Source organism: Fusarium graminearum, chromosome 1 (genome assembly GCF_000240135.3).
Source record: "Fusarium graminearum PH-1 chromosome 1, whole genome shotgun sequence".
NCBI classification, from domain to species: domain Eukaryota; kingdom Fungi; phylum Ascomycota; class Sordariomycetes; order Hypocreales; family Nectriaceae; genus Fusarium; species Fusarium graminearum.
In genome coordinates this window covers 10156496-10173451 of record NC_026474.1, presented here as the reverse complement: position 1 = coordinate 10173451, position 16956 = coordinate 10156496, and the positions used below count along the sequence as shown (strand labels likewise).

Sequence of the window (16956 nt, the reverse complement as noted above, 5' to 3'; positions counted from 1 at the left end):
GCCGCATTCCGCCCCGTCGAAAAACCTCCAACGATTGAGTATCACTAAAATTAGCCTCTGGAGCCTTTTAACCACCAATTTCAATCGTCAGATTTCAATCGCAACAGCCCATGATGCCTCCCAGACTATCAGCGCTCTCGACAGCTTCGGCTGTTGCGCGAAGCGTTATTCGACCCTTTTCTACCACAGCCCCTGCTGCTGCTCCCCGCGAGCCGTCCTCCGCAGGAGCTCACAACCACCGACTTGCGAACCTCAACAACAGCAATAATCGTGCTAGCGGGTACAGACCACAGCGCGGAGATGCTGCTTCTAGACTTATAGAGCGATACAAGATGCGTAACACCTCGTACACGATAGAGAAGACGGCCCAGATGGATTTCCTCAAGAACCAAAAGATGTCCAACGACTTCCTTAGACAAATGCCTCGACGATGGGAGGCAGGAGATGTCTACTCGCCTCATGACCTGAGCCCCGTTGAGATGCAGAAATGGAGGAAGAGGTCGGTAAAGAACAACGACGTTATCGATGCGCTCGGCATCAGCCCTCTCGACATGTACAAGGTGCGTTTATATCAGCATATATACACAATGCACTGATGCTAATTGACCCCGAGAACTTCTCTCTCATCGAATACTTCACATCATCATCTGGAATGATCAACCACTCCAACCTCACTCGTCTCCGACCCGTCAACCAGCGCAAGGTGGCCAAGATGATCCGCCGAGTTCAAGGAATGGGTATCTACCCCAGCGTGCACGCCCACCCCGAAATGCTCCGTGAGGATTTCTTCTCGCGCAACAAGTAGATCAGTCGTAAATAAAGGAAAAAGAAAAAGCGAAAAACGACTTGTTCATGCGCTGGCGTTCTGTTGAATGGGATGATGTCATGATCATTATTTTTGTGGTCTTATGTATAACAGCCTCAAACCTCTATGTAACATATTGATACAGTTGTCAACATCCAACATATCTCTTTCTTTTCATGTGACATATTTTTGGTACATTTCAAGCTCTCAGTATTCTATTGAGCTTGTATTGGCATAGCGAATCCTGGTTAAGTCGCTTGCCTTTTGACTCGAGAGCGGCCCACGCCTCAGAATATCGCCCCTGGGCCCACGCCTTGAAATCTGCTTGTAGCTGTTGTCCTGGAAGAGCATTGAACGCAATGCCCAATCTACTTTGTGTCAGTCGTCTTGTCATCTTGGCGGGTGGTTTTGGGTAACTCACGTCATTGCATCTGGTTCATGTCCCGTCACCACGCTCATCCTTATGAGCATATCCTGAACCTTTTCCAACTCTGCACTACCAGCAACAGCGCCGACATAGGCATTGTATACCGACTGAGGAACGTCTACCTCCATGCTTTCAATTCGCTTCCAGATGAGATGGGAGTGAATTGAACCTCTTGGTGTGCGCTCAAGAGCCCAAAAGACCGCTTCCAGACTTGCATAAGATGGCCCCTCGACAGAGGCTGTGATTGCTTGCCAAAAGTCCATTGCTTGAGTGGACTTGCCGCAAGATGCGTAGGCTAACATGAGGGAAGTGTAAAGCTTGGTGTTGGGAACCACTGTCGTATCCATCTTAAGCATGTTGTGGACAATCTCCAAGGACTCATCATCAGGACACCTTGAGAATCTCTCGAAGAATGTGATGTATGTCTCCCGCTTGGGATGATAGTCGTTATTTCGATGCTGTCGCATGTGACCGAAAACATGGGATGCCATGTCTGGGCGCTTGCGGTCGAAGAATGCCTCCATTAGCTGCACACGGTGGTCAAAGCTAAGATCTTGGAAGAACTGCCGCAAGATTTGATAGCAATTCCATGCTCGTGACGTGCTTGTCTTAAGATCCGCAGAGAACTTGCTAAAGGCTTCCTGGATAGTTTCTCGCTCAGCAGCACTGAACTGAAAGGCGTGAACGGATAAAATGTCCATCACTTCGTAGTACTTCTCATTCTCCAAGAGACGAATACACAGAGAAGCCACTGTGCTAGGCTCGAGGAGCACCTGGTTCTCTTCGCACATTTCGACTATTTCGCCAATGAGTTTGAAGTTTGGCGTCGTCTGAGTCGTGAGAGTCATCATGAAAGTGTTGACGAGTCGGCCGAAGTCCCACCATAAATCAGGCTTAACGTGCCAGGGCTCATGATGTGTAACCTTTTTGTACGCCGCATGAACTCCAGGTATGTAGCCCGCTTCGAGTCGCATCTCCATAAGAATAAGGTGAGACTCGCCATCAATTGGAATACCCTTGTCGGCGGCAAGAGAAAGAATCTCTTCGACTAACAACATGTCTTTCAACTCAAGTCCAGCTCGAAGGAGGCTGTTGATGGTGGCTGTATTTGACTTGAAAGACTCGTGGGAGCTTTCCATTCTGGACATCATACTTTCCACTTCGGGCAACCCTTTTCCTATAATGAGGATTGCCTGCAGTAAGCTGTCCCAGTAATGCTTTTCTGGCTTCCCGTTGAGCCTTTCACCGATTTCAAGGAAATACGGAACGGCCCATTCCTGGAGGTTGTTGCGGGCAGCAAAGTGAGCGATGAGTGGTATAACTAGATTGGAGCGGGTTCCAGGAATGGGCTTCTCGAACCAGTACTTCGTCTCCTCGACCCGATCCCTCTCAGCAAAGAAATCGACCATTACACGCTGAATATGTTTTTCGAATGGATAGCCATTTTCCTGCGCCCAGTTGACAAAGTTGACAAGATCCTCTTCATGACCTTCGCGAGCCAATCCCTGGCACATCCATAATATGGGGTTTTTCGTTTTCTTGTCGCAATACTGCATTACCTCGTCCTTTTTATCATAAATCATTTGGAGAGCCTCCTTCGATCCACCATAGAGACACAGCACTTCGATAAAGGTGCACCATAATCCGCCGCGAGTCGTCCAGCCAGGCTTTTCGTGCATCCGGGGATCTTCAACAGCAGTCCAGAGAGCGTTGGCTAGTTTAAGATGTTCGGTAGTTCGTTCGCGAGGTCGAAGTCTGCAGAGGACGTTGAGGGCATTGATAACATCGGCGATCTCAATCTTTGCTGTAAAGGGAAATTGACGTTGTACCACGAGGTAGGGGAGTAGTCGACTACATTGCATTGCCTGGGTGCCATTCAATGGCCTTCGACTGGAGAGTTTTCCTTCAAAGAAAGACCTCCAGGCCAGAACAAGCTCTGGTGTAGGCGGAGGACGTAAGTTGTCGAGCATGCGACTCCTCCAAATCATAATCTGCTGCCATCCTGGTTCGAATTCGGGTTGGCGGACCTCGCGAGGAGCTTTGGAGAACAAGGCTTCGAGGAAGTATCTCCGTGAGCAGCCATTGTTTATTGTTCTTGGTAATCGTGTTCGGCGAAGGGGGGTAGAATAGACGGCGCAAGACGGGGATCGGACTTGCTGGATGAGGACCCGTCGAGCATGGCGGGCCAATTGCGCCCTCATGATGGATTAGTCTATGTGAAGAAGGAACTGATGAGATTAGTTGACATTCAAAGTGTTGCTAAATTTTGGCTCATACTTACAAAAGCATGTTTGAAGCGTCGCATTCACAGGTGGTGGTGGGATGTCGACACAGCAGTTCGGAATCTTGAAATCTCCAATCGCGAAGCTGTGAATTTGGAGTTTGAATTGCGGGATGTTGGCCGCAGATTAACCGACCGTGCTTAACCCGCTATCGGGAACTATCAATTACGTCTTTAACTTCTAACCCACTTGTATGAAGGAAATATGGGTTAGGATCTTGGTTTGACTGCCTAAGATACAATTGACTATTGTTACACTTCTAGGGCATCATAATTGGCTTATATCCCTTTTCAGATTGACCATGAGACGCCCGAAATGATACAATTCACCTGAGTTTTTTTTTTCTATATGGTATGTGAGAGATTACCATTCGATAATATCTAGGAACCATTTCACGTCTACTAGGATCTGGGAATAAAGGTTTGTATAGTCCCCACAGCTCTTGACGGGATCCATTTCGAGAGTAGATATCATTACAAAGACACAAATCGGAGTGCTATGGTAGCTGTAAACGCTGCTGATTTGGGTAATTTGAATATTTGGTATCTGCTTATCTGTTCAACTCATAAGACTCATGTTCCACCCAGAGATATATGGAGCTAAGCCATACCTATCGACGGACATACCTACGTCATGAAGCTATCCAATAGCTCGCTTGAGCTCTTGATCCTCTTTGACTCCCGTCTCTTGACTTGTTCACCGATGATTCAATACCTAGCATTAATCCACCAATACTTTGCTCTAGCCAGTAAACAAACTTCTCTGGTACCTCGCACGCACCCTTTTTGCCTTTGCCGTGACACTCGTTCTACTTAAACCGAAACGTACTGTACCCCGCCCCAAACCGTAAATGTTGGTGGGGTGAGTCCGAGGGTCGACCAAAAGGCGCGATGATGGATGGGTGAGCTGGAGTTTGGGGACACAACTCCGAACCTCCATCCTTTCTCGAGTGACTATAAAGAACCTGTCATCTCCATTTAAGTCTTGGCTCCCGACCATAATTATCATTATCAAGAATACCATCAATCATCACAATGCCTCTCCTGCCTCAAAGTGTAAAGCCCCGCGTTATCCTGGGTCTCATGACCTTTGGACCTCCTGGTTCTGAGAAGCACGACGCCCGTATCTTTGACTCGGAGACATTCAACAAGGCGCTCGACGTTTTCCAGAGCAAGGGCTACAGTGAAGTTGACACTGCGCGTATATATGTCGGCGGACAACAAGAGGGATGGACTGGTAAGGAGACCAAGTGGAAGGAGAGGGGACTTACTCTCGATACCAAGGTCAAGTATCCCAAGGAACATCGCGAAAACACCTACGACAAGGTCATCGAGTCTGTCGAGACCAGTTTGAAGGAGCTTGGAACTGACTGCATTGATGTAAGCTGCTGTGAACCAACAATAGACTAACAAGCACTGACACGGTGAATAGCTGCTCTACCTCCACCGTCCTGACCGTGGCGTTCCCTTCGCCGAGACCCTCGAGGCTATCAATAAGCTGCACAAGGATGGAAAGTTCGTCAACTTTGGTATCAGCAACTTCACCGCATACGAGGTTGCCGAAGTTGTCATGACCTGCAAGTACAACAACTGGGTCCGACCTACGGTCTACCAGGGCATGTACAACTGCCTCACTCGTTCAATCGAGGCGGAGCTCTTTGTGGCCTGCAGAAGATACGGTCTTGATATTGTTGTTTATAACCCCATTGCTGGTGGTCTCTTGTCCGGCAAGATCAAGTCGATGGACATCAAGCCCGAAACTGGTCGCTTCTCTGACCAGTCTGCTATCGGCACCGCATACCGCCAACGTTACTTCAGAGAAAGCACATTCAAAGCCCTGAATGTTATCGAGCAGGCAGTGGAGAAGAACGGATTAAGTATGCTTGAGACGGCGCTGCGATGGACGGTGCACCACTCCGGACTGAAGATCAAAGACGGCAACGATGGAATCATCCTCGGCATGTCCAAGGTAGAGCAGCTGGAGGAGAACCTGGAGCTTCTTGAGAAGGGTCCTCTCCCAGACGAAGTGGTTGAAGCACTTGACCAGGCCTGGCTATACTCCAAGGCAGACACTGCTAATTACTGGCACGGGGATTTGGAGTATACTTATGATGTGCACGAGGCGCTGTTTGGAGCATCGGCCAAGTAATTGCGAGTAGGCAGATAGTAATATTTATCGTCTGACTAAGACTCACATGCTATTTGAGGATTTGGAGTACTGCTATTATCCTTTATTGCAGGTATCTGATGGTGATACAGCATATGAGCATGTCTCGGGATTGGGGGCGCGTGGGGAGAATACGGTAGCACATGACTTTCAAGGTGTCATTTTGTTGGTGTGATGCCCTTGGCATTAGGCATTGTTATCTGAATGATAGCGTAGCACGCAATCAGATCTTAGCTAGATCTAAGAGACATGTCAAAACCGGTTATTAGGTACATGCATGTATGTGGGAACAGGACTTTTGTAGCGAGTACCTTGAGAATAATAAGCCTCAGCCTCAGTAGAATCTTTTTTTTAAAAAACATTATAATCAGTAAGTTAAGATTTCTAACGGTTGAGTCATGCATCCTGGGATATCCTAACCGCGATAACCTCTCTAGTGATGTTTATTTACCACCATGAATGCCTCTAAAAAATCGAGATAAACCCCATGCAGACCAACTGAACTATGACGGCACCCCTAGTCCCCCCCGTGCCATCCAATTCCCCGCGCTGTTGGTCCCTTGCCAGTTTGGCCCCTGTAAGATGGGGTCTTGGGACCCGCTTGTCTCCGCCCTGGACTAGCATGGCTGCTTTTCAACACCACCTTTACATACCACAGATCCAATACAACAGCCTCGATTCGACAGGTTACCCATACCCAGAAACACCCGGTCCAACCGCAGATCCCAGCTAAACCGTTTCACTCTTTTTTCATTGATTGTATTTATATACTTGTACCGACCCGGTCCCTCCCTTTGCCCTCCATGTCTCGCCGCAATAACAGAGAACAAGAGGCCAGTCTCCTGCAAGGTCGCGATCGAGTATCCCTAGATTCGGATTCGGATTCGGATTCTTCCACCTCATCCAGTGACGATACCACATGCGAACCAGCTTCGTCCTCCACTGCCAGACCAAGAACTGTTGGCGTCCGTGGCACCGCCAATCATCCGAGCAACGCTTCCGCTCCTGACACGAAACGCCACGATCGCAACAAGAATACAAAGTCAAAGTCAAACCTTGACAGTGAAGGATTGGAGTTGGACGATATGAATCCCAATGACCTTCGTCGCCCAAACTACCATCGTCACGGCGATGGTAAGTCTGGTGAACCCCTTCTTTTCAAGGAGGATGACCCTGAGCGCGGTCGCGCTGGCTATTCGCCCACCAGCGATAGCGGACGACGATCTAGCCAGGGATCAAGGGCGTCCAGCGAAGATGATATCCCCTATCATCCGAATGAGATGATGGCTCGACCAAGTATGAGCCGACGATCTACAATGCGCAGTCGAAGCCCTCAAACCGCTGCCGAAACTGCCGCGGACTCGACCAAGCAGAGGTACACGTACGCAGGATTCTTCCTTATCGTTAGCTTGATCGCATTTTGCGTCCAGACAGAGCTGAGCGCGCATATTCAGCATGACCTTGGTTGGGACAAAGCATATTGTATGATGTATTTCACTCACGGTTCCTGGGTTGTTTTGTGGCCAATTCAGCTCCTTATTCTGCGCTTTCAAAAGCGCGATGTGCCATGGCCTGTCTTCTGGAAAAGACACAAGCACCAATTGCGCACCACTGCCATTATGATTGAGAAGCAGACCCTCGATGTATTCCATATTTCGATCCAGCACCGCGCTCGGCCTGTTCGTTACTTTGTTCGTTTCACCGCTATTATTACTTGCGCCCTGACTGTCGCTGGGTTGAGTTGGTACATTGCTGTTAGTCTGACGACGCCTTCGGATCTGACGGCGATCTACAACTGCTCCGCCTTTTTCGCATACGTTTTCTCTGTTCCACTACTTCACGAGCCACTGCGTCTCGACAAATCGGTTGCTGTCCTTATTGCCATTGCCGGTGTTCTCGTCGTTGCTTACGGTGACACTAAGGAGGGAGCTGAGAGTGTCGAAGCCGGCAACAGATTCTTTGGTAACCTCGTCATTGGTATCGGTTCTGTTCTTTATGGCCTCTACGAGGTCTTGTACAAGAGATATGCTTGTCCACCCGAGGGATGCTCTCCCGGACGAGGCATGATTTTCGCCAACACTTTCGGCTCTTTGATCGGTCTTTTCACCCTGACAGTCCTTTGGATTCCTCTTCCACTCCTTGATTTCTTAAACATCGAAAAGTTCGAGATACCCGAAGCCTCGACCTGCTGGCTCATTCTTCTTGCTGTTCTTTCCAATGCCACTTTCAGCGGTTCATTCCTCGTTCTTATTTCCCTGACATCGCCTGTCCTGTCGTCGGTGGCTGCGCTTCTCACCATCTTCCTCGTCGCGATCGTTGATTGGATGATCACTGGAGAGCCATTGAGTTTTGCCGCCATTGTCGGAGGCGCCATGATCATCATAGCCTTCTTGGCCCTAACTTGGAGTACCTATCGAGAGATGAAGGAGCATGCGGCGAGGGAGCCTGTTGCCGACTTTACAGACAGTGACAAGGACGGCGACATTGACAGCGATGACGATTAAGTTTGTGTGTATTTACATGGCGTTTTGGGTTCGGATGAACAGTTATGGCAGAGGCATGGCATTTGATTCGTGCCATTCCACCACATACTGCCCGTTGGATCGGATATATATAGACTACATGATGCATGTAGAGGCGTTGAGTCTTGGGTTTGGTTTCATGTACAACCAGTTTATCATGGCTGAAGCTTCACCAAGGGCTTATAACTTGGTCGGATATAAGTATGGATGTCGAGTGATAGACCTGACATCAGACATAGATGATCGTAAAAACAAATGATCACAAAATCATTCATGCAAAAACTCACTCAGTTCTTGTAGCGAATCAAATTCTTGCTTTAAGTAACGCAAATAGTAAGTCTTGTAGTATCAAGTTTATGTAAGTTACTTATCATTTCAAATTCATCATGACCTTGGACAAAAACAGCCTAAACAGAGATAGAAAGTAACATGCGCCCCTAATATCATTGCTAACAAAGCCCTCTATAGTGACTGGAACACTAAGGCCCCTCTTCTTCGGCTTGTTCTTGTTCTTGTTCTTGACTCTCGCTTGAGGAATCATCCTTGACGAAAACACCCTCGCTCTCTTCCCTCCACCCATTTACGCCATTGATGTGAGCATCGTATGTGTTCATCCTCCAGACACCTTCTGCTGGCTTGTCGCCCGTCTCAAATATTCTCAACCTTTGCCAACCCTGCTGCGGGACAGGTTCCAGCATCTGGCGCACGAGGAGAGCGTACGATGTATCGCACTCGAGCCACAGGTCGGAAAGATTGACCTTTGCAAGACTACTGCTTTCCCAAAAGTCACGGTTCTTGGGCATGAGTTGAACAAAGAGATGCTCGACGGGTGGACAGTGCGGGATGAGAAAGTCCGAGATGTGGTGCGAAAGGGGGAACGTGGCAATGTAGGATAGCAATTTGAGGTTTTCGCAGATGACGCTGAACGAAGGGTCTGAAGCGTCGAAGATGGCAGGGAGGAGAGTTGCTGCCGAGTAATGAAAGAATTCGTAAGTGGAGTAGACAGGCGCGAAGGAACCTTCGTTGATGAGAAGTGAGGGCCAGTCTCTGATGTGGAACAAGTCACAAGGGATGCGGTCACGCAATCCAGATAGCTGCGAGGGCAGCAGATCTGATCCTTTCTTCTGTCCAGCACTGCGAGATGGCCGTGATAGCGACAGAACGTAGTAGGTGCTGTCGAAAGCCCAGTTACTCGACAAATCGACGGTTCGGCTTAGAAGGGAGGCAAGGATATCTATTGGACTGATTACTGTGATGCGCAAAGGATCAATAACGTCGAATATGGTGTGCCAGAGCCAGTTGTTGTCCCAATGAACCTGAGCCCTGTCTCCATTGTTTCTGCTCTCGGCATTTTCACTTTCACGCTCGTTGTCCAGGACAGATCGTGACAAGCTCAGGGAGGACGTCTCCGGCAAATGCGCAGCAGGGGGCAAAACGCCCCAGAACTGACCATCAGCATATCGATCCTGGCCCGATCTCCTAGGAGCATCAACTAGAATAGTGAAACTTTCTACGGTAGATGCCAAGTTGTTGCGACGTATGAAACTCAGAACCTCGATTTCGGATACGATGTCTTGCGTAGTTGGCTTGTTGAAGCGCCAAAAGGACCAAACGACATGTCGAAAGAGAGGTTTTATCAAGGCATTTCTCCAAAGACGACAGACTAGCGAAGCATTCTTCAAGGATGTATTTGGTCCAGATGATACAGGCCTCGAGAGCTTTGCAGGGTCTTGGTAGATGCGATGTTGTAAATCGGCTTCGGGGTCGATGAAGGTGAGGATATGAGTGACGAGCTCGTTGGGAAGATTCTGCATCGTCAACGTTGTGTGATTTCTGAGAACATGACTAGACTAGAAAAAAATTAATCGAATTTGGTTTTAAAAAAGATGGAAAACTTGATGGGAAAAAAGATTGATCGATGTAAACGTGACTGACTGAGTACCTACGTGCTGATGACGAACCAGGATTACCCCACGTCAGGCACGTCACCAAACTCGGCCTCGCTTCCTATCCTGGCCATGAGATGGATGAAAGGAAGTTTCTATTGGATGTTCTTTTTAACCTGTTTTATGGTATAATTACTTGCCTAGTAGGTATTCTTATGCAAATTGTTATGGGTTGTATAGAGACGTTGCGTAAACACTCATCTAAATGAAAGGCCGTAGGTCTGAGTAGAAAATCCTCGAAAATAGTTTAATGTTATCAAAGAGTTGTACATAGTCTGGCCGTGTGACTCCAAGTTTAGATGATAATCTTCCCGTGTTTGTGGTCAGTTCTTTTCAAGTAACCGTCACCCATGTTGGTGGGTTTGCACGACTGTTGCACCGCTTGCTGTTAAGGTTCAATTCTTGTAAGTATGACGTTTATTATATTTCTATCCGTAGTACATTTACTAAGAATAAGTAGAATCAGTCTTCCCCTGAATAGTCGTGATAAATTAACACGATCAATATGTTGTTATCCGTGCTATTCGAGGTGATTTCTGTGTTGGAGTTGGAGTCTCGTTTAAAGGGAAAAGACCAAAAATGCTACACAATAGGTTAAATGCATTTGTGACTGACTCTAAAGCCTAGTAGCTTTTAATATTTAATTCATTTTAATTCAAGTTCATTAAGTGAATTCTGTTCCACCTCCCATTCCGAAAACTTCAGAGCCAGCTGTTGGCAGGTGCGCGGCAGGTCCAGTTACCACGGCTGCCTCGAGCATCAATGAATGCCCCTAAAACAAGAGCACCCAACAACTAAAACAAAACAAAGCAAAATTTACAAACACATCGGTTTTTCTATCGTTGAATCTCAAACAGAGTATTGCCTTGTCTCTTCCTTTGTACTACATAGGTAGTCAACTCTCACCATGGCGATCATATTCGAAGATCAACTCGACCGTCTCAAAGGAGGGGAATCATCAGAGTTTGCCCACGCCCGCTCTGAGATACTTAGACCAGCCTACGATTTATACCTTGAATCTGCCCACGTTCGCCAATTCTCGCCTCCTCCATCTATCCTGCAGCTCATTGCATCTCCAGACATTGCAGTCAAACTGTCGCGTTGCAGAAAGACGGGCGCAGCGATCGACCTGACTATTACCAAGAAGTCGAATGCATCCTACGAAAATTTCATGGGATACTGCAAAGAGCATAGATGCGTGGTCTTCAAAGGCGAAACGGGACTCTTTTATGATTTCGTAGACTTTGTCGAGTCGGCTGCCGCGAAGCATGGCATCAATGACATAACAGCTGTCTTGAGGGCTCCAGATAAGATCCGTATTCCCTTCGGAGGACTGAAATATGGGCTCGAATATGAACAGTTCGTCGATCTTGTTGAAGTGCTCCAGTGCGCTATGTGGATTAGAACTTCACCAAGCGGTATAGCATATCTCCTATCCATACCGGCCAGTCATCGTGCATCAGCTAACAATCACCAAAGAACAAGAACAGGCGGGCAAAAGCTATATAAAAATCGCCACAGATTCACGAACTCCCCCACCCAGTACTCCCGAGTACGTACCATCTTCACCATCTGGTAGTCTCATGACATACGAGACCATTCACGAACGCCCTGGTGTGCCTAGTCAGAGCTTGAGCGACAGCGACAGTCCTTTGTCTTCTTGCGGATCGTCTATTTCTACACCTCCGCCTTTCCACGATATGCCTTCGATTTGTTCAGATGATTCAAGTTCGGATGATTCTAGTGAATTGTCGGACCCCCCGATGGTTATCAACACGCCACCATGGTTGAGATTTGTTTTCGATGAATAACTCATGTGCTCAGAAGATGTCATAAGATGACACTCTTGATTGGGACGAAAAGGTCAATACTCGAAAAATATTGCTTTTTGGACGGCTCAACTGGCAGCAGTTACGGCGAGGGGTCTTGCTTGTGGTTGATAATAAAGCGAAATGGGGCTATACTTTAGAACTCGGGCATGTAATTAGTAAAGCGGAACGAAATATAGTGTCTCTTACTGAAACTAAAGCTATAGTTTCTGAAGGTTTCATGTTTAATAAAGCCTATTCAAGGGGCCCTTAAGAGACAATCCAATTCGATCAAGCAGAGCATTTCACTTTTTCAGATTGTTCAGGTTATTGAGTATAAGCAACTAAGCTCTATGTTCATTCATATGTAAGTGTGTGTAGTATCTAGTTAGATTATGTGTGTGGTAAATCATAGTCTAAACGCCAGCCAGCCATTGCCAAGTATTAAACCCAAAGTTCTAAGGAGAGGAAGAATTATAAAAAAGTATCCGTTAACCCAAATTCCCGTCCGTAATGCATCTCATAAAAGTCGTAGAGTTGCAGCCGTTTACTTCTTGAGGCCACAAGCAGAAGGGTCAGCGTGGTAGACCTGGGCGTTGACACGGCCGAGCGCGGTAGCCTGGCCACCAGTGAGGGCGTTCATGGCATCGAGGCCAATGTTGAAGCCAGAGGCGGCGTGGTCGATGGCAAGGACGTTGATCTTGCGGCCCTTGTACTCGAGGCGGTAGCAACCACCGCAGTTGGGGGAGTTCCAGCCAGCGATGATGTTGACACCACCGATGTACTTGGTGGGGATGTTGCCCTGGGTCTTCCAGCCGTACTTGGTGATGAGACCGTTGGAGCCATCAGAGCAAGAGACGGCGGTCATGGGGCGAGACTTGTCATCGTAGCCAGTGTCGTAGGAGACTGAAGATAGTGTGTTAGTTGAGTGAAGGAGATATCAGAGATCCAGATGAAACTTACCAGTGGTGGCCGAGACGGCGGAGGTGAGAGCGAGAGCAGAGAGGATACCAGTGAACTTCATGTTGACGGTTGTGGGTTTTTGTGTGTAAGTTGAAGAGGTGAGTGGTGTTGGTGGTAGTGGTGAGAGTTGTTTGAAGATAAGAGTGGTTGATGTTTGATGAGAGTGATGATGAGAAGAAACGGTATTTGGAGGAGATTCAAGAGTCTTCTTATACTTGACTATTCACATAGATTCTCCAAGCTTCGCATGGGAAAATGGACCATGCCACCATGCATCTAGCTAGTAACCTAGCTAAGCTACCCTGCCTTGTCCATCACGACACGAGCCTCGGACGATCGTCCATCTCCACATCCAAATCGAGAAAGTGACTGGGAGGCTGGAGGCAGGACAAGCTTAGTTTCCGCACCATGCATCGTCATAGCTACCGTTGCAGCTTAGCTTAGTAGAGCCTCTCTAGACAACTCTGTGTTTGCTGTCAGCTCAGCTTAGTGCCCGTATTCTGGCTAATACCGAGCGTGCCGCAACGAGGCTAGGGCATGCCGATAGCCCGCAGTGTGCTATTTTGAGGAGCGGATAGAAAAACGTCGATGGGAACAATTGTGATCCAGACTGTGGTCCAGAATAATTGACCTAGACTAGCTGTCCAACAGTGCAGGGGTAGCCTGTGGCTTTCTGCCGGTCATGGCCCCCATTTTGAGGCATTGTGGGGTAACGTTAGGTAGCTTTTGGGGGAGAACCATCTCGTATTTCTGCTCGGCCTCTAAGCTAGTGTCGTCCCGTGAACAATTCAAGGTAACGTGCCTTTTGCTGGCTCTCTCGCATTCGCTATCTTGCTAGTAAAATCGAAGTTCCACCGCTATAGAAACTTATGGGTTTATTCATGATACGGAGTGACGGGTGAGATTCTAGCTACACATTGACGTTGGCAGTGCATTGTTTTCAATGCTGTGGCATGGTTGAATCAATGCAATCGCTCGCAAACCAAAAAGAGCATCGTAGTTCGATCACGATAGAGAACAGACTGTTGATCTGATGGTCTCACCGCTCAACATAGAAATTTCCTATTCCCGTATGGTCACGCTCTTTTGATCTCAAGGCAAGGGTCCTGCCTGTTAAGCTTAGTTGGGGCGAGACCTTTAACCCTCGTATTCCTTCTTGCGCTGTCAATGGATATGCTGCAATGTATCGTGGAAAAATTGGAGAACAAACAAGAAATCATTGGCATCAACGAGAGCAACATGGCAATGGTCTGAGCTTTGACGTTGTATTTTGTCCTATATTCAGATCATGAACAACATTGAACCCAGCAAGTAGATCAGGCAAGGTCCATCTTTACTATTTACAGTGATTAAGTGAACGGTAGCCTCGGATAATACAAAAAGAAAGACAGGTTTATTGAACGTCTTGGCTATTTTTGTGATCAGCAAAACTCCGCGAATAGGAGTTTTTACAGCATGGGTAATACCCCATGTAGAACAGATGATACGAGAATTCACCAACGTCATGGTCTTGGACTGTTGAGGAAAAAAGACCTCACTGAGTGAAGCAGGCAGGGATCCAAGTGCCGGAAAGCCCGGCAATGGTTGAGAACACATACGATACGAGACTCAAAATGCCAAGAGACATGATGCTGTGTTTTGTCTGCCAAAAGAAACTGAGTCCCACGCGAGAGCCCGTGATGCACTATGAGCTTTGACATCATGGTGGTGAGATAGAATTGGAGATTGTGCTATTTTAGGAGATGGACCTAGCTTCTGGAAAACTCATGTTAGCCGTCGGCATAACCGGTTGGGGCTGGGGTTGCACGGCCTATATCGTGTTTTCTCACCCGCTAAAGAACCATATTGCCAGTGGTACATGACTAACCCAGTGAATCTTTCGAATGGAATGTAACGACAACCAAGTATAACTGTAATACCAGGTTGAATATCAAGATAACTCCGTGGATATAACCGAGTCAATACAAGCGAACTGATCTACACTCGCAAGTCACAAATGGCCTGAGCTCTGCCATGTCAATCAAGGATAGAGGAGTGGTTCGGTTCGTATTAATCTATAATGATATCTAATATGCATAAAATGGTTCAGATAAGATGATAACACCGGTTTCTCGAAAGTTTAGGCTATTGCAAGGCCAATACCTTGTTTAGGAACTTATGCTCTCACTCTACTGGCCCAGTTCAGTTCGTAGAACTAAGAACTCCTCATAGCAGCCTCACTCTCTATTTTCTCTTCTCTTATCGGCCCATATAGATAGATTATCTAACCCTGCCGCAATTGCTCTGGTCTGGACTTGTTGAAGACAATGTTTTACCCCGCCAACTGCGCTGCTTATAATAACGTACCATAGCAATTTTTCCACAACATGCGATAGAAAGCCGAACAGGGGTTTTTTTTTTTTCAATCAATTGCACCCTGCAACGGTGAGCTCCGTCATCGGCCTTTGCTCCTCAGCGTCAATCAGTCACAGTAATGATCAAATTCCACTATCGGCTGATCCACGCCTTTTCATTGTTCAATTCGTCTTGATGTGACTTTTTTTGTAATTCTTAAGTTCCTTCGTGAGAGCAAAACAATAATTGAGGTTCAAACTAGCCCCAATTTGCATCGCGCCATTGGACCCTCTCTTTGCTTGTTGGGTGCTTGTCTCAAAACTTTCCTCTCCCAGATACAGAAACAGTTCCGAACTTCGGCACATAAGCAATAAACAGACAAGACGCAGCCATGGAATCCTTCATCATCAAGACCCCCTGCTCCAGCGCAAACATTGGACCCGGCTTCGATGTCATCGGCCTGGCCCTCTCCGTCTACCTCGAGCTTCACGTCACCATCGACCGGTCAAAGACAAAGTCCGAGCTCCCGCTCAACTGCAGAATCACTTACGAGGGAGAGGGAGAGGATGAGATCAGCCTCGACCCCGAGGTCAACCTTCTGACCCGTGTCGCTCTCTACGTCTTGCGCTGCAATGAACAGAGGTCCTTCCCCGTCGAGACCCATATTCACATCAAGAACCCCATTCCTCTAGGACGTGGCCTGGGTAGCTCTGGTGCTGCTGTCGTTGCTGGTGTTGCTCTAGGCAAGGAAGTTGGAGGTCTCAAGCACCTTGATAATGACCGACTATTCGACTACTGCCTCATGATTGGTAAAGACCGCTCCCACTATGAAGTGTCAATCGTAAACTGACTTCAACTCCAGAGAGACATCCTGACAATGTCGGTGCTGCCCTATACGGCGGCTTCGTCGGAACCTACCTCAAACCCTTGACCCCCGAAGACGTTGCTCGTACAGAAATTCCTCTCAGTGAGGTTCTTCCTGCGCCCGCCGGAGGAGAGGATACTGGAAAGAAGCCCCCGAACCCTCCTCATGGAATCGGTCACCATATCAAGTTCCCTTGGGCCAAGGAGATCAAGGCTGTTGCCATCATCCCTGATTTCCAGGTTGCTACACATGCTGCGCGAGGCGTGCTACCAGCAAACTACACTCGCCCCGATGTGGTACGTTGTCCAATATCTAAACCAACCCGCCAATCCAAAGCTAACATGTCACTCACTCTAGGTCTTCAACTTGCAACGAATTGCCCTTTTGCCCGTCGCCCTTGGCCAGTCTCCTCCCGACCCCGAGCTCATCCACCTCGCCATGCAAGACAAGATCCACCAGCCTTACCGACAGACCCTGATCCCCGGCCTCACTGAGATCGTCGAGACAATGTCCCCCAAGACCGATGAGGGCTTCCTGGGCGTGTGCCTTTCTGGTGCTGGTCCTACAATCCTGGCTCTGGCGACGCACAACTTTGAGGCCATCGCTGACAAGATCATTGCCAAGCTGCGGGAACACAACGAGAAGAAGGATCTGCCTTGTCAGTGGAAGGTCCTCGAGCCTGCTGAGGGCACTCATGTTATTCGATCATAATATTCTGAGCCATAAAATATACCAAAGAGAAATGGGATAGAATTGTACACGGTCACATTTACTTGTAGATTGTAAAATACTATCAAAGTAGAGACAGCTCATAGGAGAAAATAAGACATAGAAGTCG

At 47.8% G+C, this 16956-nt stretch overlaps 8 protein-coding genes across 8 annotated transcripts; 5 read left to right on the top strand and 3 right to left on the bottom strand.

Moving 5' to 3' along the window:
• Window positions 1-113: 113 nt before the first annotated feature.
• On the top strand, window positions 114-805 carry FGSG_10218 (uncharacterized protein; the record flags this gene model as incomplete). Its single annotated transcript, XM_011320863.1, has 2 exons — window positions 114-560; window positions 614-805. The coding sequence occupies 2 exons, from the start codon at window positions 114-116 to the stop codon at window positions 803-805; spliced, it is 639 nt and encodes a 212-aa protein (XP_011319165.1).
• A 199-nt stretch (window positions 806-1004) lies between these two features.
• On the bottom strand, window positions 1005-3433 carry FGSG_10217 (uncharacterized protein; the record flags this gene model as incomplete). The annotated part of the gene is made up of 2 exons (XM_011320862.1): window positions 1005-1173; window positions 1227-3433. 2 exons carry the CDS (start codon window positions 3431-3433, stop codon window positions 1005-1007), a joined length of 2376 nt encoding a protein of 791 aa, XP_011319164.1.
• A 1115-nt stretch (window positions 3434-4548) lies between these two features.
• On the top strand, window positions 4549-5662 carry FGSG_10216 (uncharacterized protein; the record flags this gene model as incomplete). The annotated part of the gene is made up of 2 exons (XM_011320861.1): window positions 4549-4893; window positions 4946-5662. 2 exons carry the CDS (start codon window positions 4549-4551, stop codon window positions 5660-5662), a joined length of 1062 nt encoding a protein of 353 aa, XP_011319163.1.
• Window positions 5663-6765: 1103 nt separating this feature from the next.
• On the top strand, window positions 6766-8184 carry FGSG_10215 (uncharacterized protein; the record flags this gene model as incomplete). The annotated part of the gene is made up of 1 exon (XM_011320860.1): window positions 6766-8184. One exon carries the CDS (start codon window positions 6766-6768, stop codon window positions 8182-8184), a length of 1419 nt encoding a protein of 472 aa, XP_011319162.1.
• A 497-nt stretch (window positions 8185-8681) lies between these two features.
• FGSG_10214 (uncharacterized protein) lies at window positions 8682-9820 on the bottom strand (the record flags this gene model as incomplete). Its single annotated transcript, XM_011320859.1, has 2 exons — window positions 8682-9681; window positions 9816-9820. 2 exons carry the CDS (start codon window positions 9818-9820, stop codon window positions 8682-8684), a joined length of 1005 nt encoding a protein of 334 aa, XP_011319161.1.
• Window positions 9821-11055: 1235 nt separating this feature from the next.
• Window positions 11056-11959, top strand: FGSG_10213 (uncharacterized protein; the record flags this gene model as incomplete). The annotated part of the gene is made up of 2 exons (XM_011320858.1): window positions 11056-11566; window positions 11670-11959. 2 exons carry the CDS (start codon window positions 11056-11058, stop codon window positions 11957-11959), a joined length of 801 nt encoding a protein of 266 aa, XP_011319160.1.
• A 300-nt stretch (window positions 11960-12259) lies between these two features.
• Window positions 12260-13191, bottom strand: FGSG_10212 (uncharacterized protein). The gene is made up of 2 exons (XM_011320857.1): window positions 12920-13191; window positions 12260-12862 (listed from the first exon to the last, which is right to left on the bottom strand). The coding sequence occupies exons 1-2, from the start codon at window positions 12978-12980 to the stop codon at window positions 12504-12506; spliced, it is 420 nt and encodes a 139-aa protein (XP_011319159.1). The 5' UTR covers window positions 12981-13191; the 3' UTR covers window positions 12260-12503.
• Window positions 13192-15521: 2330 nt separating this feature from the next.
• On the top strand, window positions 15522-16886 carry FGSG_10211 (homoserine kinase). Its single transcript, XM_011320856.1, has 3 exons — window positions 15522-16062; window positions 16116-16414; window positions 16476-16886. The coding sequence occupies exons 1-3, from the start codon at window positions 15645-15647 to the stop codon at window positions 16827-16829; spliced, it is 1071 nt and encodes a 356-aa protein (XP_011319158.1). The 5' UTR covers window positions 15522-15644; the 3' UTR covers window positions 16830-16886.
• The last annotated feature ends 70 nt before the right edge of the window (window positions 16887-16956 follow it).